This window comes from Chiloscyllium plagiosum, unplaced genomic scaffold, assembly GCF_037043375.1.
Source record: "Chiloscyllium plagiosum isolate Xiang-an unplaced genomic scaffold, Cpla_swu_hap1 HiC_scaffold_35, whole genome shotgun sequence".
Classification (NCBI taxonomy): Eukaryota; Metazoa; Chordata; class Chondrichthyes; order Orectolobiformes; family Hemiscylliidae; genus Chiloscyllium; species Chiloscyllium plagiosum.
The window spans coordinates 53025920-53048456 of NW_028270173.1; the positions used below are offsets into that span (position 1 = coordinate 53025920).

The 22537-nt window shown below is 45.8% G+C and overlaps 1 protein-coding gene across 1 annotated transcript; it reads right to left on the reverse strand.

The window, feature by feature from the left end:
* Window positions 1–654: 654 nt before the first annotated feature.
* LOC148140895 (class I histocompatibility antigen, F10 alpha chain-like) lies at window positions 655–22057 on the reverse strand. The gene is made up of 7 exons (XM_087979043.1): window positions 21469–22057; window positions 16164–16424; window positions 4729–5004; window positions 4334–4612; window positions 2357–2476; window positions 1406–1438; window positions 655–686 (listed from the first exon to the last, which is right to left on the reverse strand). The coding sequence occupies exons 1-7, from the start codon at window positions 21518–21520 to the stop codon at window positions 655–657; spliced, it is 1053 nt and encodes a 350-aa protein (XP_087835169.1). The 5' UTR covers window positions 21521–22057.
* Window positions 22058–22537: the final 480 nt, after the last annotated feature.

Consider the following 22537-nt stretch of genomic DNA (forward strand, 5'->3'; position numbering starts at 1 on the left):
GTGGGACAGGGTCAGGAGGGGAGGGGAATTAGTCTGACAGGGTTTAACAGTGTCTGGGAGGATGGGACTGGGTCGGGGAGGTGAGGGGAATTAGTCTGACAGGGTTTAACAGTGACTGGGAGGGTGGGACAGGGTCAGGAGGGGAGGGGAATCAGTTTGACAGGGTTTGACAGTGTCTGGGAGCTTGGAACAGGGTTAGGAGGGGAGGGGAATTGGTCTGACAGGGTTGAACAGTGTCTGGGAGGGTGGGACAGGGTCAGGAGGGGAGGGGAATTAGTCTGACAGGGTTTAACAGTGACTGGGAGGGTGGGACAGGGTCAGGAGAGGAGGGGAATTAGTCTGACAGGGTTTAACAGTGACTGGGAGGGTCGGACAGGGTCAGGAGAGGAGGGGGATTAGTCTGACAGGATATAACAGTGACTGGGAGGGTGGGACAGGGCCAGGAGGGGAGGGGAATTAGTCTGACAGGGTTTAACAGTGACTGGGAGGGTGGGACAGAGCCAGGAGGGGAGGGGAATTAGTCTGACAGGGTTTAACAGTGTCTGGGAGGGTGGGACAGGGTTAGGAGGGATGTGAAAATGCTACAAATAAATCTAGAGAATATAAATCTGAATAAATTTCCGTCAGAGAAAAGTTGACATGTCACTTACTGAATCATGAAGAAGCTGCACCAGAGATATCAGAAGCTGAGAAAATAAAAACAGAATGTGAGAAGTTATATCAAATATAAAATGAGACAGTGTGAGATATTCTCTATCACTCAGTGGACCCAGGATTTAATCACCCTCAGCACTAACTAACCAGACTCTCTGAGCCCACCCCCCATTGGGAATTAAGGGTGAGTGAGTGGAGGGAGGGGCAGTGGGGGAAGAGAATGGAGGGTGACAATTCGAAGGAGAGCACTGGGGACATGGAGTAGAGAAACAGGACGATAAGAGAGTGTTGGCTGAGAAACAGCATTGTGAGGAGACGGACCCATCACCCTCAGCAACACCCTGGCAAATATAGCTCTACACTCTAATAGGGGCAGCACGGTGGCTCAGTGGTTAGCACTGTTGCCTCACAGCACCAGGGACCCATGTACAATTCCCACCTCGGGTGACTGTGCGGATTTTGCACATTCTCCCCGTGTCTGTGTGGGTTTCCTCCGGGTGCTCCGGTTTCTGCCCACAATCCAAAGGTGTGCAGGTCAGGTGAATTGGCCATGTTACATTGCCCATAGTGTTAGGTGTGTTAGTCAGGGGTAAATATAGGGTAGGGGAATGGGTCTGGGTGGGTTACTCTTTGGAGGGTCTGTGTGGACTTGGTGGGCTGAAGGACCTGTTTCCACACTGTAGGGAATCTACTCTACACCTCCCATTACCTTATCCATCATTCCCAACACTCTGTCCCCTCAGTCACTTACTGGGAGCTGTTGTGTAGGTCCCATTTGGTGAACCTGTAGAAACAAAATAAATGTCCATTAGGATGGGGAATAATCCATTCTCAGAGAGTGAGAACACAACAAGTGTGAGGGAATGGAGACTGATGTGGAGGTGTAGGTATTGGACTCGAGTGAACACAGTCAGAAATCACACACGGCCCCAAGTTACAGTCCAACAGGTTTGTTTGAAATCACAAGCTTTCTGAGCGTAGCCCCTTCCTCAGGTGAAGTGAGAGAGAAGCTCACAGACACCGAACTTATCAGCAGGGAGATCAAAAGATCATCCAAATGGGGTGAGTGGAGTCTCTGCAGGTGATCACAAATGTCAGATGGTGGGAGGAAAGTGTCAACAGCTGGATAACAAGAGAAGGGATGACCCAGAATCCCATTAAATGGGGCAGAGAGATCATTCCAAAACATTAAAAATACGGTGGTACTGGAGACAAACCAAATGCCTGGAATAACATGATCGGTATCAGAGTCACACGCCGAGGGTCAAACCAAAGTAATAAGTCATCCAAAACTGCACAAACTCATTAAGGGAGAGAGATCTTCAAAATTTATCAAGGAGATGGTGCCCAAACAAGGCAGGAAGGAAGGTTTTACAGGGATTGTGTCAGAAATCCTCATTCCCATACTCCCCTCCATCCTTACACTTTATGGAGATGCAGAAAATCCCTTCCATTCCATTAATATTCAGTCAGTGAGGGTCTGATTGGGTGCAGTGGGTCTAATGATCAATATTAGACCTGGTCTGGGCTGATCACATAAAGGAAGATCAGACAGGGAACGAGACGTGTTTATACGTGTGTATCTGTGTGTGGGAATTCAATCAGTTCCATTCCCCACAGTGCCCTGTACTCCCAGTACTGGAGACTCCCCCACACTCACTCTGTCCCCTCAGTTCCACATTCCCCTCTCTCTGATTCTTACCTCTCCGTGACCATTTCAGGTTGATTATTCCGACTATCCCGACAATAACAGCCAATAGAATGACCATTGATGCAATGAGACTTCCAAGTTGGGAATGCAGCCAATTGCTTTTCAGATTTTCTGAAACACATTGGAAATATATCAGGATTCTCTCTGTTCCTGGATTTATTTCTAACCCTGTGTTAATTGGGAACAATTATAACTGCTCCGGGCTGTTAGGATTGGTTGAAATGCGGGTTTGACCCTCTCCCGATTTCACTCTCCAGTGAAGTCACCAAGGATCCCATTGATAGGGGTATAAACATCGTGTTGTGCCTGTCCTGGGGGTTACCTCCCCAGACAGTTCAGTTCCCATTCTCCCCAATATCTCTGTGTCCTGTCCTTACTAGTGCTGGTGGGGTAGATCGGCCTTGGGTGAGGTGAAGGAGTGAGTGAATGGTTGGAGGGGTGTAGTTCGGTCTCCCAGAAAGGCACTTCCTCAGTGGTTGGGCAAGGGGCAGTTTGGGAACTCACTGGTGAGTGTTGGGGATGTTGAGTACCAATGGAATGGGGTTTGGGTGCCACAGTGGGCTGGTGAGGGGGCCTTGTTAGGGATCCAGTTGTGGAGTTCTGTGTTGTGTCCCAGTTGTCTGTCCAGGGTGATGCACTGTGAGTCTGACAGACGTCTGGAGGCGGTGAGCTGGTGTTGGTGCTGGGGAGAGGTCAAGTGTTGGTTGCAGAATATCAGGTCATGTATTTTGAGGGGATGGTGTCAAAGAGTTAAAGAGTCACACAACAAGTGTGTATATTCAGTCCAACTTGCCCACACTGACCAGATATCCTCGTCAGTGTGTGAATGGAGGGATCAGCAGTACTTTTGGAGATGGTCGGTTTTCTCAGTCTGTTAGGGACCAGATCAGGCCCCCTCAAAATATCTGAAGAAGGTAGCCTAGATCTGAACTGCTTCTTATTTTAAAACTGGATGGGAAGTGCAGTGTTCCAGATACAATGCAAGTGTTCAAACAACTCAATGTTAAGCAAAACACAATTTATTTAAACGCTGTCATTAAAATAAAAACAAAAAAGGAATTTTGAATAACTTAACAATTGAAAAATGTAACCGAATACAGTACTTATTATTAATTAACTGTTCCAATTGTTACATCCCATAAACACCTTGGCAAAAAGGTAAATTCAGACACAGATTCTTACATGCAGTTCTCCAGTCCCAGAGGAAACAATATCAAGAAATAAATGCAGAGAGTAGTAGCCAGGTGACACTCACTGAAGCTGCCAACTCTTTTGAGACCCCAAAAGCTTCTGATGTAACTGAAAAAAAACAAACTGAGAAATCTGGATCTGTAAGAGCTGGCCATACCCATTCAGACTGCTTCTATTGTTCCAGCTTAAAATAAAACCCCAAGGCCTTACAACTGGTTTACCTCAGTCATCACCAGCAGCATGTTTGGTGCCTCTGCCTTACAACCTCTCTTCCAAACAAAAACTAGGACACCAACAACCTTTTAAAGTGACAGCATCATCACACTAGGAGTTAAAGAAGCTTCTAATCCCTAACCTCAGAACCTGAGATCTTTCCAGAGGGTTCCGGTTTGAGGTAATTGTCCATTGGAAGTTGAAACTTCCCGGACAAATCCCATTCCGTGAGTCAGGAATTCTGACGGGTCCACACCCTCCTCTCGCAGGGTGTCTGGCTGCTGGACAATCTGGGCCCATGTCTTGTGCTGAAGCCTGGAATACAAGGGAATCTGCTTGTAATTCTAGTGAGATTATTCCGGAGTGAAATCGACGAGTACTTCACAGGTCTTTGGGAATCTGGAATCCCCTAAAGGCTCTGGAATTCGGTGACCCTTTCAAACTTAGAATTGAAATCTTTAACTCAGTGAGACCAACATGACATATCAACGCAGAGAACAAGGTGGGTAGTTGCAAACAAGGAAGTGAAAAAGTGTCCTCTAAATGATTTCACCTGTCACTTACCCCACTGATAGAGCTGGGCCTCTGCCAGGCTGCTGTGTTCAATGTGACAGGAGTATTGATCCTCATCCCCAACATTGATCTCAATCTCTTTCTGGATCTGATGGGTCCCGTCATGGTTCGGTCGAACCCCTGAGGATTGGGTCTCAGACATGACCTCTCCATTCCTTAGCCAGGTCACCTCGATGTCTACAGGATCAAACCCAGTGACTAGGCAGGAAAGAGTGAGCGGCTTGTCCTGACCATTGGGCTCCCTCCTGGAGATGAACACTTCAGGCTGAACTGTGATGGGAAAGGGTGAAATCACAAACAATAGACAGACACTGAATGGAATGGGAGAGCGGTTTCATAGATCAGTGAGGCTAGATCAGAACATGGAGCAAAACAGAAATACATACTTTTCCTTTTGAAATAATCTTTTCCAGCTTCCAGATATCTGTTTAAATATTCAACAGCGAGTTCTTCCAGATTTCTTTTCCAGTAGTTGTTCCAGGATTCATCAGAATCCCATTTCTCTTTAGTCATCACTGCAATGGGATTGGATGTGATCCATCTCATTGTGTCTGGTTCTAAACTGATAAAATCCTTTCCATCAAATCCAAATCTCATCGATTTCTTAATGCTGCCGTCATCACTGACCTCAACAGTAGTTATCTGTTGAAAAGTGTGAATTCCTGTCAGTGATCAAACAGACATAGATAATTAACAAATTATTTAACCAGAGAAACAATCCGGTCAAATTATCCTGTACCAGGCCCAGGGGGTGAGGGAGTTACACATGGGGCTAATCCCCAAGGCCTGTGCTGTCAGAGGGTCCCAGACTCAGGCAGCACTGCCCCTTTCTCCAACTGCTGTCTCACACCTCAACCTGGAGCAAATAAGCAATATGCTCTCTGATCCAGGTCAGAATTCCAGCACTCACATTCCCACTGTCCTGGAACGACAGGCCCAGTCCTTCTGATCATTTGTCTCAATCACAGGCTGCAGTCTGGGGGATGTAGTCCATGTCTGTCAGTGACCACTCTGTCAGCCTCCCACAGGCTCTGGCCCACGCTCAGACTCTGTGTGTTATTTACAAGGACCCTCTCCCTGCGTGGAGCTGTGCAATCTCTTCCCCTGAGCCTGGCTGAATGGAGATGAGAATCAATCTCTTTAAGTTACTCACTCCCTGTGTCCATCTTCTGTCAGTTTTATAAATGATTTGGATGTGCAGATAGGAGGAATGGTCAGTAATGGTTCATTTGCAGATGACACCAAAACAGGGCTGAGGAGTTTAATTTAAATAAAAGGTGTTGCATTTTGGGTAAGGAGGAAAGGCAGACAAAGAGTTCACGTATCTGTGGATATCAAAGTGTGTCTTGGAAAGGTAGCAAACAGCGAAATTCACAGCTGACCTTGGAGGAACCAGCACAGGAACAGATACATTCATAATTTTTAATATGTAACCTTTCTGGAAGTCTGCAGAACTGAATAGAGTAAATTCTGTTTTGATTATTTGTTTAATTGTATCCTGTCTCTTGATTAAATGTTTAGAAATATAAACCAAACATTCCCAGTTAGCCTGGAGCACTGCTTTCCAGCGCAATAAGACGGTGATATTTTCTGGATCCGTAGATTGTGAAGGAGCAGTGATAGCCTTTAGTAGAGTGATATGCTCTTCCTGTCGGATGTGGGAGGTTAGGGAGAGTTTTCATGTTACTGATGATTATGTTTGCAGGAAATGTGTTTGGTTGCGAATCCTATTGAATCGCATGGATCGGTTGGAGCTACAGTTGAAGGCAATGAGGAATTTGCTAGAGCAATGGGGTGTGATGGATGGCAGTTACAGGAAGGCAGAAAAGCCGCAGATACGGTCAGATAGATGGGTTACCTCCAGGAAAGGTAGGAGAGTTAGGCACGAAGTGCAGGAGTCTCCTGTGGCTATTCCCATTTCAAACAAGTATGCTGTTTTGGAAAATGTAAGGGGTGATGGAGTCTCAGGTGAATGTAACAGGAACAGCCAAGTTTCTGGTATCAAGACTGGCTCTCATGTAATGACGGGTACGTCGGGTTCCAAGCAATCGATTGTGTCACGACACTCTCTATTCAGAGGCACAGACGACGTTTCTGTGACCAGCCGTGAAAAATCAGAATGGTGTGTTAACTCCCTGGTCTCAGGATCAAGGATATCTCAGACAGAGTGAAGAATGTTCTCAAAAGGGGAGAGGGACAAGCAGGAGGTCATTGTACATGTTGGAACCAACGACATAAGAAGGGAAAAGGATGAGATTCAGAATGGAGAATATAGAGAGTTAGGCAGAGATTTAAAAAGGAGGTCCTCGAGGGTAGTAATATCTTGATTACTCCTGGTGCTGCGAACTAGTGAGGGTAGAAATAGGAGGATAGAGCAGATGAATACGTGGCTGAGGAGCTGGTATATGGGAGAGGGTTTCACATTTTTGGATCTTTGGAATCTCTTCTGAGGTAGAAGTGACCTGTACAAGAAGGATAGATTGCATCTAAATTGGAAGGGGGCTAATATACTGGCAGGGAGATTTGCTAGAGCTGCTCAGGAGGATTTAAATGAGTAAGGTGGAGGGAGGGGGCACACCCAGGGAGATATTGAGAAAAGTGATCAAGCCGAGACTGGTACAGTTGGGAAAGGGAGTTAGTCAAACAGCTGGGGCAGGAAGGAACATAGCAGACAACAAGATAGCAGTGATAAATTAAACTGCATTTACTTCAATGCAAGAGGCCGAATAGAGAAGGCAAATGAACTCAGGGCATGGCTGGGAACATGGGACTGGGATATCATAGCAATTACAGAAATGTGGCTCAAGGATGATCAGGCCTGGTCGCTTAATGTTCCAGGATACAAATGTCAGAGAAGGATTGCAAGCGGTGGGGTCGGTGGGGGGTGGGCAAGAGAGGAAGGGGAGCGGCATTTTTGAAAAGGGATAGTATAACTGAAGGAGGATATTCCTGGGAGTACATCAAGGTGAGTTATTTGGGTGGAACTGAGAAATAAGAAAGGGATGATCACCTTTCTGGGATTGTAGATGCCTTAATAGTTAGTGGAAAAATGAGAAACAGGTTTGTAAGGAGATTTCAGTTATCTGTAAGAATAATCGGGTGGTTATGGAAGGGGATTTCAACTTTCCAAACATAGACTGGGATTGCCATAGTGTTAAGCGTTTAGATGGAGAGGAATTTGTGTACAAGAAAACTTTATGATTCAGTATGTGCATGTACCTACTAGAGAAGGAGGAAAACTTGACTGAGTCTTGGGAAATAAGGTAAAAGTGACTGAGGTGTCAGTGGAGGAGCACTTTGGGGCCAGCAACCATAATTCTATTAGTTTTAAAATAGTGATGGAAAAAGATAGACCTGACCTAAAGGTTGAAGTTCTAAATTGGAGGAAGGCTAAGTTTGATGGTATTAGGCAAGAACTTTCAAAAGCTGACTGGGGGCAGATGTTCGCAGGTAAAGGGATGGTTGGAAAATGGGAAACCTTCAAAAGTGAGACAATAGAAGTCCAGAGGCAGTATATTTCTGTCAGGGGGAAAAGAAAGGCTGGTAGGTGTAGGCATGCTGGATGACAAGAGAAATTGAGGGTTTGGTTAAGAATAAGAAGGAAGCATATGACAATATAGACAGGATAGTTCAAGTGAATCCTTAGAACAGTATAAATGCAGTAGGAGTATACTTAAGACAGATATCAGGAGGGCAAAAAGGGGACAAGAGATAGTTTTGCCAAATAGGGTTAAGGAGAATCCAAAGGGTTTTTACAAATAAGGACAGAAGGGTAAGTAGGGAGAGGCAGCCTTTGTATGGAGCGAGAGGAGATGGAGGAGATGCTAAATGAGTATTTTGCATCAGGGTTTACTCTGGAGAAGGACATAGAAGATATAGAATGTAGGGAAATGGATGGTGACATCTTGAAAAATGTCCAGACGACAGAGGAGGAAGTGCTGGATGTCATGAAACACATAAAAGTGGATAAATCCCCAGGACCTGATCAGGTATACCCTAGAACTCTGTGGGAAGCTAGGGAAGTGATTGCTGGGCCCCTTGCTGAGATATTTGTATCATCGATAGTCACAAGAAGACTGGGGATTGGCTAACATGGTACCACTATTTAAGAAGGGTGGTAAGGAAAACCCAGGGAACTACAGACCGGTGACCCTGACATTGGTGGTGGCACTTTGTTGGAGGGAATCCTGAGGGACAGGATTTACACGTATTTGGGAAGGCAAAGGCTGATTGGGGATAGTCGGCATGGGTTTGTGTGAGGGAAATCATGTCTCACAAACTTGATTTGAGATTTTTGAGGAAGTAACAAAGAAGATTGATGAGGGCAGAGTGGTAGTCCTATACGGACTTCAGTAAGACATTCGACAAAGTTCCACATGGAAGACTGGTTAGCAAGGTTAGATCTCATGGAATACAGGGGAACTAGCCATTTGAATATAGAACTGGCTCAAAGGTAGAAGACAGAGGGTGGGGGTGGAAGGTTGCTTTTCAGAGTGGAGGCCTGTGACCAGTGGTATATCACAAGGATCAGTGATGGCTCTACTGCTTTTTGTCATTTATATAAATGATTTGGGTGTGAACATCAGAGATATAGTTAGTAAGTTTGCAGATGACACCAAAATTGGAGATGTGGTGGACATTGAAGAAGGTTACCTCAGATTACAACGGGGTCTTGATCAGATGGGCCCACAGGCTGAGGAGTGGCAGACGGAGTTTGGTCTAGATAAATGTGAGGTGCTGCATTTTGGAAAAGCAAATCAGAGCCTGACATATACACTGAATGATATGGTCCGAGGGAGTGCTGTTGAACAAAGAGACCTTGGAGTGCAGGTTCATAGCTCCCTGAAAGTTCAAAGTTTGTGAGAAGATTTGTAGTTTGGGTGCTCGTTGCTGTGGTTCTGTTCGCCGAGCTGGAAGTTTTTGTTGCAAACGTTTCGTCCCCTGGCTAGGTGACATCCTCAGTGCTTGGGAGCCTCCTGTGAAGCGCTTCTGTGGTGTTTCCTCCGGCATTTATAGTGGCCCGTCCCTGCCACTTCCGGTTGTCAGTTTCAGCTGTCCGCTGTAGTGGCCGGTATATTGGGTCCAGGTCGATGTGTTTGTTGATGGAGTTTGTGGATGAGTGCCATGCTTCTAGGAATTCCCTGGCTGTTCTTTGTTTCGCTTGCCCTATAATGGTAGTGTTGTCCCAGTCAAATTCATGTTGCTTGTCGTCTGCGTGTGTGGCTACTAGGGATAGCTGGTCGTGTCGTTTCGTGGCTAGTTGATGTTCGTGGATGCGGATCGTTAGCTGTCTTCCTGTTTGTCCTATATAGTGTTTTGTGCAGTCCTTGCATTGGATTTTGTACACTACATTAGTTTTGCTCATGCTGGGTATCAGGTCCTTCGTTTTGGTGAGTTGTTGTCTGAGAGTGGCTGTTGGTTTGTGTGCTGTTATAAGTCCTAGTGGTCGCAGTAGTCTGGCTGTCAGTTCTGAAATGCTCCTGATGTATGGTAGTGTGGCTAGTCCTTTGGGTTGCGGCATGTCCTCGTTCTGTTGTCTTTCCCTTAGGCATCTGTTGATGAAATTGCGAGGATATCCGTTTTTGGCGAATACCTTGTACAGGTGTTCCTCTTTCTCTTTTTGCAGTTCTGGTGTGCTGCAGTGTGTTGTGGCCCTTTTGAATAGTGTCTTGATGCAACTTTGTTTGTGTGTATTGGGGTGGTTGCTTTCATAACCACAAACTCCATCAACAAACACATCGACCTGGACCCAATATACCGGCCACTACAGCGGACAGCTGAAACTGACAACCGGAAGTGGCAGGGACGGGCCACTATAAATGCCGGAGGAAACACCACAGAAGCGCTTCACAGGAGGCTCCCAAGCACTGAGGATGTCACCTAGACAGGGGACGAAACGTTTGCAACAAAAACTTTCAGCTCGGCGAACAGAACCACAGCATCCCTGAAAGTAGACTTGCAGGTAGATAGGATAATGAAGAAGGCATTTTGTATGCCTTCCTTTATTGGTTAGAGTATTGAGTACAGGAGTTGGGAGTTATGTTGTGACTATATAGGACATTGGTAAGGCTGCTTTTCGAATATTGCATGCAATTCTGGCCTCCTTCCCATTGGAAAGATGTTGTGAAACTTGGAAGGGTCCAGAAAAGATTTTCAAGGATTTTGTCAGGGTTGCGGGTTTGAGCTGAAGGGAAAGGCTGAACAGGCTGGGACAGGCTGGAGCATTGGAGACTATGGGGTGACTTGATAGAGGTTTATAAAGTCATGAGGGCATGGATAGGATAAATAGACAAGGTCTTTATCCTGGGGTGGGGGAGTCCAGAACTCGAGGGCATAAGTTCAGGGAGAGAGGGGAAAGGGACGTAAGGGACAACCTTTTCATGCAGAGGGTGGTACATGGATGGAATGAGGTGCCACAGGAAGTGGTGGAGGTTAGTACAATTGCAGCATTTAAAAGACATCTGGATGGGTATATGAATAGGAAGGGTTTAGAGTGATATGGGCCAAGTGCTGGCAAATGGGACCAGATTAATTTAGGATATCTGGTCGGCATGGGTGACTTGGACCAAAAGGTCTGTTTCTGTGCTGTACATCTCTATGACTCGAAATGCTGACAAATGGGACTTAGATCAGTTTAAGATAGCTGGTCTGCATGAAAGAATTGACTGTAAGATCTGTCTCTGTGCTGTACGATTCTATGAATCTACCTTCTGTACAATTTCCTCTAATTATTACAGTGTTTTTAAACTTTGTTCTCATTGTTTAATCTATTCATCACAAATTAAACATAATGAGTTGGCCTCTTTTGGGGCAGTGGTGGTTTCCCAGAATGCCCTGTTTCAGGTCCCAGCTGCCCCAAAGGGGTCACAATATATCTGCACAACGTGATTCAAAAATATCTCCAGATCATGAATGGACCGTGACAGTCAAATGTTCTCTTTCATGTCCCTCATATTCTCAATTCATTAGTTGTCTAACTGTTTGTTGATTGGCTCATAATTAACATGAAAATATTAATATCATTCCATCAATTTCTGCATCTTTAAAATATTTCTTCATTCCTAGCTTTGTTTGCTTTATAATTCTTTTTTCTATTTTAATGACAACAAGTAATAGATTCCAGTGCTACACTTGATATGCTGCTTTCAAACACATTCCCAGTTAATCCTAGTAACATGGGAGTTCAGAGGGAGAGTGGGCAAGTCAGCCCTTCGGGTCCACTCCACCATTTAACATGATCATGGCTGATCTTATCCTGATCTCACCGCCACCTTCCTGCCTGCTCCCATCCCCCATTATCCTGCTTTCCATCAGAAACGTAGCCATTTCTTTCTTGAATTTGTTGATTGGTTCTGCCCCGCTCTGGGTCAGTGAGTTCCACAGATTCACAACCCTCTGAAAGGGGTAGTTTCTTCTCAAATGAGTTTTGAATCTATCTCCTCTCTCTCTATATCTATGACCTCTTGTTCGAGACTGTCCCACAGAGGAACATCTATTTGACATCGACCTTCCCATTCACCTTGAGCATTTTATATTCCTCAATCAGATCCTTCTTCATTATTCTTGTCTCCAGTGAGTCCAGGCCCAAGCTATACAATTGCTTCTCGTACAATAACCCTTTCATCCCTGGAACAGCCTGGTGAACCTCCTCTGAACTGCCTGCAATGCCACCACATCCTCCCTTAGGTAAGGAGACCAATTCTCCAGGTGTGGACTCACCAATGCCTTATATAATTGTAACAACACTTACAGTCATAGAGTCAGAGAGATCTACAGCATGGAAACAGACCCTTTGGTCCAACCCGTCCATGCCGACCAGATATCCCAACCCAATCGAGTCCTTGTAAATCTTTTCTGAACCCTTTCAAGTTTCACAACATCTTTCCGATAGGAAGGAGACCAGAATTGCATGCAATATTCCAACAGTGGCCTAACCAATGTCCTGTACAGCCGCAACATGACCTCCCAACTCCTGTACTCAATACTCTGACCAATAAAGGGGAGCATACCAAACGCCTTCTTCTTCACAATCCTATCTACCTGTGACTCCATTTTCAAGGAATTATGAACCTGCACTCCAAGGTCTCTTTGTTCAGCAACACTCCCTGGGACCTTACCATTAAGTGTATACATTCTGCCAAGATTTGCTTTTCCAAAATGCAGCATCTCATACTTATTTGAATTAAACTCCATCTGCCACTTGTCAGCCCAATGGCCCATCTGGTCAAGATCCTGTTGTAATCTGAGGTAACCCTCTTCGCTGTCCACTACACCTCCAATTTTGGTATCATCTGCAAACTTCCCCAATATACCTCTTATGCTCGCATCCAAATCATTTATGTAAATGACAAAAAGTAGAGGACCCAGCAGACTGGAGGTCTCTGACCAGTGTAATCCTTGTGGCATTCCACTGGTCACTGGCCTCCAGTCTGAGAAACAACCCTCCACCACCAACCTCTGCCTTTTATCTTTGAGCCAGTTCTGTATCCAAACGGCTAGTTCTCCCTGTATTCCATGAGATCTAACCTTGCTAATCAATCTCCCATGGGGAACCTTGTCGAACGCCTTACTGAAGTCCATATAGATCACATCTACCGCTCTGCCCTCATCAATCCTCTTTGTTACTTCGTCAAAAAACTCAATCAAGTTTGTGAGACATAATTTCCCACGCACAAAACCATGTTGACTATACCGAATCAGTCCTTGCCTTTCCAAACACATGCACATTTTGTCCCTCAGGATTCCCTCCAACAACTTGCCCACCACCGAGGTCAGGCTCATCGGTCTATAGTTCCCTGGCTTGTTTTACCACCCTTCTTAAACAGTGGCAGCACATTAGCCAACCTCCAGTCTTCTGGCACCTCACCTGTGACTATCGATGATACAAGTATCTCAGCAAGAGGCCCAGCAATCACTTCTCTAGCTTCCCACAGAGTTCTCGGGTACACCTGATCAGGTCCTCGGATTTATCCATCTTTACCCATTTCAAGACATCCAGCACCTCCTCCTCTGTCATATGTTCTTTGCAATAAATGCCAGTATTCCATTCGCCTTTCTTGTTATATGCTGCACCTGCATATCCACTTTCTGCAATTCATGGCGAAAAACACCCAGATCCCTCTGCACTGACACACTGTGAACCTGCTTCCCAATGAAATGACAATTTGTCTTCTTATTTTTCGGCCAAAATGAACAGCCCCACACTTATCCACATTAACCTCCACCTGTCAGAGTCTGGCCCATTCTCCCAGCCAATATCCATCTGGAAATGTATTATCTTCTCATCATAGCCTGGTTTCCCACCAATATCAGTATCATCCATGAGTTTAACTATGATACACCCTGACCCTGCTTGCAGTTCATTTATACAGATTGTAAATACTCGAAGTCTGACAACTAACCCATGCAGCACAAGACCAGCTACAGGTCACAATCCAGAGAAGGACCTATTTTTCCTGATCCTCTGTTTTGTGTCAGTTAGTCAATCCCTTATCCAAGCCAATACTCTACCTTTAACTCCCTAGGATCTAACCTTCAACAAAAGCCCCTTTACCCATCATGTGCAAGACTAAGGTAATTTACAAGATACCATGCAAAGACTGCATGAAACACTATATAGAACAGGCAGACAACGAGCAATCCACATCCACGAACACCAACTAGCCACTAAATACTTTGACCAGCTGTCCCTGATAGCCAAATATACAGAAGCCAAGGACCACAAATTCGACTGAATCAACACAACCATCCTAGCTGAAAATGTGTTGCTGGAAAAGCGCAGCAGGTCAGGCAGCATCCAGGGAGCAGGAGAATCGACGTTTCGGGCACAAGCCCTTCTTCAGGAATTCCTGAAGAAGGGCTTTTGCCTGAAACGTCGATTCTCCTGTTCCCTGGATGCTGCCTGACCTGCTGCGCTTTTCCAGCAACACATTTTCAGCTCTGATCTCCAGCATCTCACTTTCTCCACAACCATCATAGGACAAGCTAAACTGAGGACAGCCAGAGAATTTCTCGAAGCACGCCAGTCATCTACAGACTCCATCAACAAACACATTACCTAGGCCCTTTATACCGGCCACTCCAATGAACAACTGGAATCAGAAGGAACAGAGCCAAATAAATTCCAGAAAGCACAGTACAGCAGCGCTTCACAGGAGGCTCTGAAGCACTGGAGATGTCACTCAGACAGGGGATGAAATGTCTGCAAATCAACTTTCTAGCTCAGCGACCATACCCTTCCCATGGCAACCGGCACCCAAGCTACAAATCTTTACATAACTCTTGATTGTCTCTGCTTATCTCTCGATGGATGCTGCCTGGCCAGCTTTGAATTTCCAGCATTTTCTGTTTAAATTTCAGATTTCCAGCATCTGCGATACTTTCCTACCCTGTGATATGTTGCAGTGACATTTCTACTTTCGGGGTGCCTGTAAGATGTTACTGCATAGGGCCAGGTTTGAAGAAACAGAGATACTCACATAACAGGAAGAACCACGTTGTGTGACATTGTCTGGTGTCAGGGCTCCCATGACTGAGCGGCACAAAATGGCTGCTGGCTGCCCATGGTTAATGCAGCAGGACATGGCTGACAGTAGTTACAGCACTTAGGAAAATGTTTGCTTCAAGTAGCCTTCACATGGAGGACAATAGTAACTCTGTGTAATCAAGGTTACTGACTGAGAGAGAAGGTGCAGCTGCAGTTGCTTTCTTAGATAAGAACATTTCACGCTAATTAGTTGTTTCTCTTGAATTATTTAATCAATCTGTTACAATATTAAGAGTAGGTTTCATTTATGATTCTTCAGATAATCATAGATATCGATTCTGAAGTAGTTGTGAATCTACATATACATAAAAAAAACACTAAAAGTACTGGAGGAAAATATTCAAACCAGTTTCAGACAGTGAACACAATCCCCACTCTCCCTCCCCCCTCCCCCTCCCCATTACTACAGGAATGAAAACAGAGATCAGCAGAGATTGGAATGTGGATTGAATGAACACTTTAAGACACAGTTTGTTAGCTGAAGAATTCTAACATTTGGTGAAACTACCTAACTTTGTTGGGACCATTTAAAAACCAATATTCTTTTGTATTTCCTGTGATGAGAAATGTGAAAGATTCCTGAAGCAAGTATCCAGTAAATGGCAGTTAACATGGTGCAGCAGGGAGATGTCACTGGAATACAGTATCTATTGTGAAAAACCTCAAGAAGAAAGATAAGAAAGTCTGAGAAAACGTCATGAAGGACCAGGAGTGGGCCAATGACCTGTCCATCTCTTTGTTGTTCAGTGATATGATGAAATACATTGAGGTAAACTTGAACTGTGTAAGATGCTGTATAGAGAGCCAATTACAGAGGGATACCTCAACATCACATGCAGTAACTGAAGCTGTCGATCACATTAAAGGTTACCTGAATCTGCTCCGTGACTCAGACTCTCACAGATAAAGTCGAACATCTCAGAAAGCAATGGTTGGAAGGTGGGTCACACTGAAAGCTGAGATTTCAATAGGCTTTGCAAATAGACGAACGGAGTACAAAATCTAAGACGTTTTGTTAAACCCTTGGAAAACATTTTGACTGCACTGTGTCTACAATTCCCTATTTCGGTCGCTCAAAAGATATGAAGAAGTGGGGTGAATATTGGTGGTGCACTGTGGGTGGAAAAGGCTCCCAGAGGTAAGGGAAGCATTGAGGTCTATTACGTCTCTCCCAGTCCTGGGGACCAAATGTCAGTGTTGGGGAATGAATGAGGTTTTATGATGAAAGGATGAAAGGGGACAACCAATAGAGAAATTCAATCAGCCACATCTTACCAGATGTCTGGTTTGTCCTCTTCATTATTGCACTCATTGTTTCCTTTGCTATGTTTGCACGTATTTTTGCCCGGTGTGTGAGATAATCCCAGAAATTCACATTGAAGGATTCTGCCATGAACTGCTGCCTGGGGATGCACTGTTGGGTTTTACTGTCACGAGAAGCTATGATAACTCCATTGACTGTTGCAGTGTTTGTAACCTCAGGAAAATTCTTAATTCCAGAAACAACTGTGTAAATCACAGTGATTACATTAGCCTCTATAAAGCAAACAATGAAAGCTGGAAGTTTCTCAACATGAAAATAAACATCATATTAATATATCTGGGCTACAAAACTAGAAGCACATCACAGACATCAGGGACATCGCTAATGTGAGAGACTGCCCTCAAAATCACTTTCAACATGTTATATCTGTAAAGGTCAGGCTGAAAACAATTACACACACTTCCAGCTGGTCAAAGTGAGGCCCATCCACACAGTGACAATCTCCAATAACCCGCCAAATTATAACACTGTCAGAATCCTGTCTGATATAATCAACAGAATCAGATTCAACTGGGTCAGAATTAGCTGCTGCAGCCTCTTAGAACAGGGAGTAAACACAGAATCAGGGTCACTCAGATACTCGATGGAATCAGTGTGGACACAGGGAGAGGCTGGGACACAATCCAGTGATTGGATATTAAACAGAAAATCACTAACCTGGAACAGGAAACTGGCATAAATGGAAGAAAAATCCTGCCCATGGTCCACCTGGAGTGAGGAATTCAGGATAACCCAGGGGCAGGGCTGTGGTTTATCACCATAACCAGGAAAGATTTGCGGTGAGTGAAGCCAGATTGAAATGAAGAGAAACAGGAATATTTTGGGAGGATGAAGTGTGAGACCGTGGGGGACAGTTACTGTGTGAACAGTCTCTCTGTCAAACAGGGGAATGGACAATCCAGAGCAGGATCCTCACTGTCCTTCACTGAGCTTTTTAATTAGTCCTTCATACACGGCCAGTAGGATGTTGGTGTCTGAGATAACCCGGCCTATTCAACCATGAGGGCATCACAGCTGAGCATGGGCTGGGTTTTTTTTTCACAAGTTTACAAAAGAAAACTAAAAAAAAGACCCAAGTATAAACATTGACATACAGTTAAATCTTAAATAAATGATAACCAAAATCTATCAGACAAGGAAAAAGAAATACCAAGAGAAAGAAAAGACAAAACTCACCTAACTACTCATCTAACTTACAACTAACCAGAGTGTATCATTAAAATTCTTACATTATTCAAGAGAAAAAATTTTTCCAACGGATAACACGGGCGGCACGGTGGCACAGTGGTTAGCACTGCTGCCTCACAGCGCCAGCGACCCGGGTTCAATTCCCGCCTCAGGCGACTGCCTGTGTGGAGTTTGCACGTTCTCCCCGTGTCTGCGTGGGTTTCCTCCGGGTACTCCGGTTTCCTCCCACAGTCCAAAAATGTGCAGGTCAGGTGAATTGGCCATGCTAAATTGCCCGTAGTGTTAGGTAAGGGGTAAATGTAGGGGTATGGGTGGGTCGCGCTTGGCGGGTCGGTGTGGACTTGTTGGCCCGAAGGGCCTGTTTCCACACTGTAATGTAATCTAATCTAATCTAACACATAAATTGAGCAGTGATATACCTGCTCGGAATGTGTTAACATCAGATCACAACAAAACCCATATTTATCCAAACCATCACGAGCATAGAACATATAAAATTCACAAAAATAAAAGCTCTTCAGTACATTCAGATCAATATATAAAAAAAACTATTTCTATATAGTAAAAAAAAGTATAAAACGTATTTAAATGGAGATCTTCCCCCTTATTCCAAAACACCCATCATAACCTCTCCCAACCACCCTTGACCCAGGCACCCCACGATAGGATAAAGAAAATTCAAGTATACTACTGAATTAGAACTAACAGTGAGTACCCTATTCACCGCCACCCACACCAACACCTGAATATATTTGGTAATGTTAATACCATATATGAACATATATGACTATAAAATTACAGTCTCAGCAAATAATAATTAAATATATTAATACAAAATAAACAACCCCGCTCCCAAGGACAAAGATAAAATAACATATGGTTGCCACCATCCCCCCCCATCTACATTAACTAGACCCTCTGGCCTATATATATAATATACATATATAAAAAAAAGGGGAAAAGGAAATCGCTAAGTAAAGGATGAATAAATAAGCCCTTCTTCCCACCCCCCGGAGATAATAATAAACAGTAAGATAATGAAAGGAAAAAAAAGGTGGGGGATAAACCGGGGTGGGGTAGGGCAAAACAACATCGACTAACTCTTATAATTTGTCGAAGAGAGTCCAAAAGTTCCTTGGCCTTCTCCAGTGATCCGAAGTTAAACACGGACCCTTCATGGCTATAGCGTAGTATAGCTTGGTAGCGCAGAGTATTGAATAACATAATCTTGGATCCTTTATGAGTCATGGCTTGTGGATCTTTCCCAAGATTTCTGGAGGCTTCCAAAAGTGTCTGCCTCACCTTATAGCTCTGCAGCCGGAACAGGACCGGGCGGGGGCGCTGGTTCGAGCCGGGCCCATGTATTGCAACCTGGTAGGCCCATTCTACCCTTACCTGGCCTGATCCAGCCTCCAGATTCAATAACTGTGGAAGCGACTGTTCAAGGAACCTTATAAGCTGGCCTTCTTATGCCCGTTCGGGAAGGCCCAGCAAGCAAATATTTTATCGATGACCTCGATTCTCGAGGTTGTCAATGTGATTCTCTAAGGTCCGGACTCGCTGCTCGAGCGTCCGGACCCGATCCAGGGCCGATTCTGCAATGGCCTCGGAGGTCGCGGCCTTTAGTTACGCCCCTCCGACTCGGCGCTCGATTTCTTCGATGTCTCAGGCGTGCTTTTCTAGCGTGGCCGAGAATGAATTCCACTGACTTCGGGACTCTTCTATGAAAGCATCGATCTTCGCATCGAGTTTGGAGATTATTTTCACGAGGCTCGCCACCGTAGGTAAGTCCCCCGGGCAGCTGCGAACGCCTCTGCTGCAGCTGGGGAGGGGCTCCTTTCCCCCTAGTCATTTTTACAGGAGACTGAACTGTATAAATTTAGGACTAAACCACTAATTACATATTATAAATTCAAAAATACATACATTTACATACAGAGATCAGAATTTATAATTTTTATACACAGGTCTGTACGTTTATCAATCATATTCCATAAATTTAGCTGAGGTGTCAGCGGAGCCCAAATGACTCCGTGGGCCCCCTGTTCTTCTTTAGGCAGGCAGATGTTATACGGTGGTCTTTCCCCACTGCGCCTTGGCGGCAGCTGCCCCAAGCTTCGGCGCATCCCTCAACACGTAGTCCTGGACCTTGGAATGTGGCAGTCTGCAACACTCAGTCGGGGTCAACTCGTTCAGCTGGAAGATCAACAGGTTTCGGACTGCCCAGAGAGCGTCCTTCACCGAGTTGATGATCCTCCAGGCACAGTTGATGTTCGTCTCGGTGTGCGTCCCGGGGAACAGGCCGTAGAGCACGGCGTCCCGTGTCACGGCGCTGCTCGGGCCGTACCTCGACAAACATCACTGCATTTCTCTCCAGATTTCTTCTGCGTAGGCACATTCCAGAAGGAGGTGTGTGACAGTCTCGTCTCCCCCGCAGCCGCTTCGAGGGCAGCGTGCGGTGCGGCTGAGAGTCCGGGCGTGCATAAAGGATCTCACAGGCAGAGCCCTTCTCACCACCAGCCAAGCCATAATCACATTAAGTAAAAACTATTTTTAATTGATTTGGTGAGTGTGGTGGAGGAGGATGGCCCACTTTGCCTCGGTCTTGGGAGAAGCACTTTCGAGGAGAAAGTGAGGACTGCAGATGCTGGAGATCAGAGCTAAAATTGTGTTGCTGGAAAAGCGCAGCAGGTCAGGCAGCATCCAAGGAGCAGAAGAATCGATGTTTCGGGCATGAGCCCTTCTTCAGGAATGAGGAAAGTGTGTCCAGCAGGCTAAGATAAAAGGTAGGGAGGAGGGACTTGGGCAAGGGGCGTTGGAAATGTGATAGGTGGAAGGAGGTCAAGGTGAGGGTGATAGGCCGGAGTGGGGGTGGGGGCAGAGAGGTCAGGAAGAAGATTGCAGGTTAGGAAGGCGGTGCTGAGTTCAAGGGATTTGACTGAGACAAGGTGGGGGGAGGAGAAATGAGGAAACTGGAGAAATCTGAGTTCATCCCTTGTGGTTGGAGGGTTCCGAGGCGGAAGATGAGGCGCTCTTCCTCCAACCGTCGTGTTGCTATGGTCTGGCGATGGAGGAGTCCAAGGACCTGCATGTCCTTGGTGGAGTGGGAGGGGGAGTTAAAGTGTTGAGCCACGGGGTGATTGGGTTGGTTGGTCCGGGTGTCCCAGAGGTGTTCTCTGAAACGTTCTGCAAGTAGGCGGCCTGTCTCCCCATATAGAGAAGGCCACATCGGGTGCAGCGGATGCAATAAATGATGTGTGTGGAGGTGCAGGTGAATTTATGGCGGATATGGAAGGATCCCTTGGGGCCTTGGAGAGAAGTAAGGGGGGAGGTGTGGGTGCAAGTTTTGCATTTCTTGCGGTTGCAGGGGAAGGTGCCGGGAGTGGAGGTTGGGTTGGTGGGTCGTGTGGACCTGACGAGGGAGTCATGGAGGGAGTGGTCTTTTCGGAACGCTGATAGGGGAGGGGAGGGAAATATATCCCTGGTGGTGGGGTCCGTTTGGAGGTGGCGGAAATGTTGAAGGATGATACGATGTGTATGGAGTTTGGTGGGGTGGTAGGTGAGGACCAGTGGGGTTCTGTCCTGGTGGCGATTGGAGAGGCGGGGCTCAAGGGCGGAGGAGCGGGAAGTGGAGGAGATGTGGTGGAGCACTATAGACTCAGACTTGCTGAGTCACCTCCATCATGGATCCCTGAGCCTGGGCTGGGTTAAACATGGAGTATCCTTCTCCTCCCCGCAGGGTTTACAAGACTTTAGACCAGGAATGATGAAGCTGTCTGGCTTCTCCCAATCGATGTGAAAATTAAAATTGTCCATTGGAACCATTTCCCATTTGCTCGGAGCTTCTCTGATCTCGGGGTTTCTACACCCTGCTGTCAGGAGACCTGGACACAAATCCCATCAGAGTCTCCCAGACTGTGCTGCCTTCAATGTGTAAAAGATCAGGCTGGCTGTATAACAGGCGGCTGATCAAACATCCCCCATTTCAAACTCTCCCCAAGAGATTCACATTCACCCCAGACACAGAGAGAGAGAGAGAGAGAATGGAAAGCTGAATTATGTACTTACCGGGAGAGACCCGGGAAAAACACAGGGAGATGGAGAGAAGGATCAGCAACATTCTGGGAACCCACTCTCCCTATTCCGATCAGGGACTGGGAATAAAACACTCTGAGGGGGGACAACACAATTTAATTTTATAAAATGGAAAACAACAAAAACAAGTTTCTCGACACAGCGATTTATGTTGAATTCCGACCATTTCCGGACTGCAGATCCAGAAAACTGGTTAGACTCAGAAAACCATCCAATTAAAGAGACAAACAGGTTCTCGTCACCAGTTACTGGGAGGATGTATCTCAGACAGGTTACAGTCAGACTGTGAATTGGAAACGACCAAGTTAATATCGGATTGCCCCCTTTCGGCGGTGATAATCGCATCAAGTCTTTTCAGGGGAATTTTACAAAACCGAAGATGCTACCAAGCCATTTTTTTTTCATTTCCCACCCTCCGTGTTGCTGAGGGGTAGCCACAGGATGAACAGGGTCCCTGGTTACTCCCGGGGAAAAGGCTGCAGTGCTCTGACATTGCCTTCTGCAGGATGTCCTCACTGTGAAGGGTTCCCTTCTCTCACAGACTGCCATCAGGCGGATTGGGAAGGTTGATGGGCTGAGAAACAACATGTTTGGGCACATAAGGAACTCGTCACAGCAAGTCCTGGGAATCATAGGCAAGCGCATGGAAGGATATGAAACCCAGCATGGGGAGTTTACAATCTAGCTGTTGTTTCCTGGGAAACAATTGAAGTCAGCGATTCATGGGATGAGGAAGGAGACGAATTTGGTAATCTGGTAACCTGTGTCAAATTCAGAGAATCCGGTAGGTGTGGGTTAATGGAGTGGGTCATGTACAGGGAACCCAGTGTGGGGGTTAATGGAGTGGGTCATGTACAGAGAGCCCAGTGTGGGGGTTAATGGAGTGGGTCATGTACAGGGAACCCAGTGTGAGGGTTAATGGAGTGGGTCATGTATAGAGAGCCCAGTGTGGGGGTTAATGGGGTGGGTCATGTACAGAGAGCCGAGTGTGGGGGTTAATGGAGTGGGTCATGTACAGGGAACCCAGTGTGGGGGTTAATGG

Coding starts and splice junctions, on each gene's coding strand:
- LOC148140895 (XM_087979043.1), bottom strand. CDS start 21,520: ATGTTGCTGATCCTTCTCTCCATCTCCCTGTGTTTTTCCCGGGTCTCT. Junction 2,477..4,333: donor GGCCCAGCTCTATCAGTGGG/GTAAGTGACAGG, acceptor AATGTGTTTCAG/AAAATCTGAAAAGCAATTGG. Junction 687..1,405: donor GACCTACACAACAGCTCCCA/GTAAGTGACTGA, acceptor TTATTTTCTCAG/CTTCTGATATCTCTGGTGCA.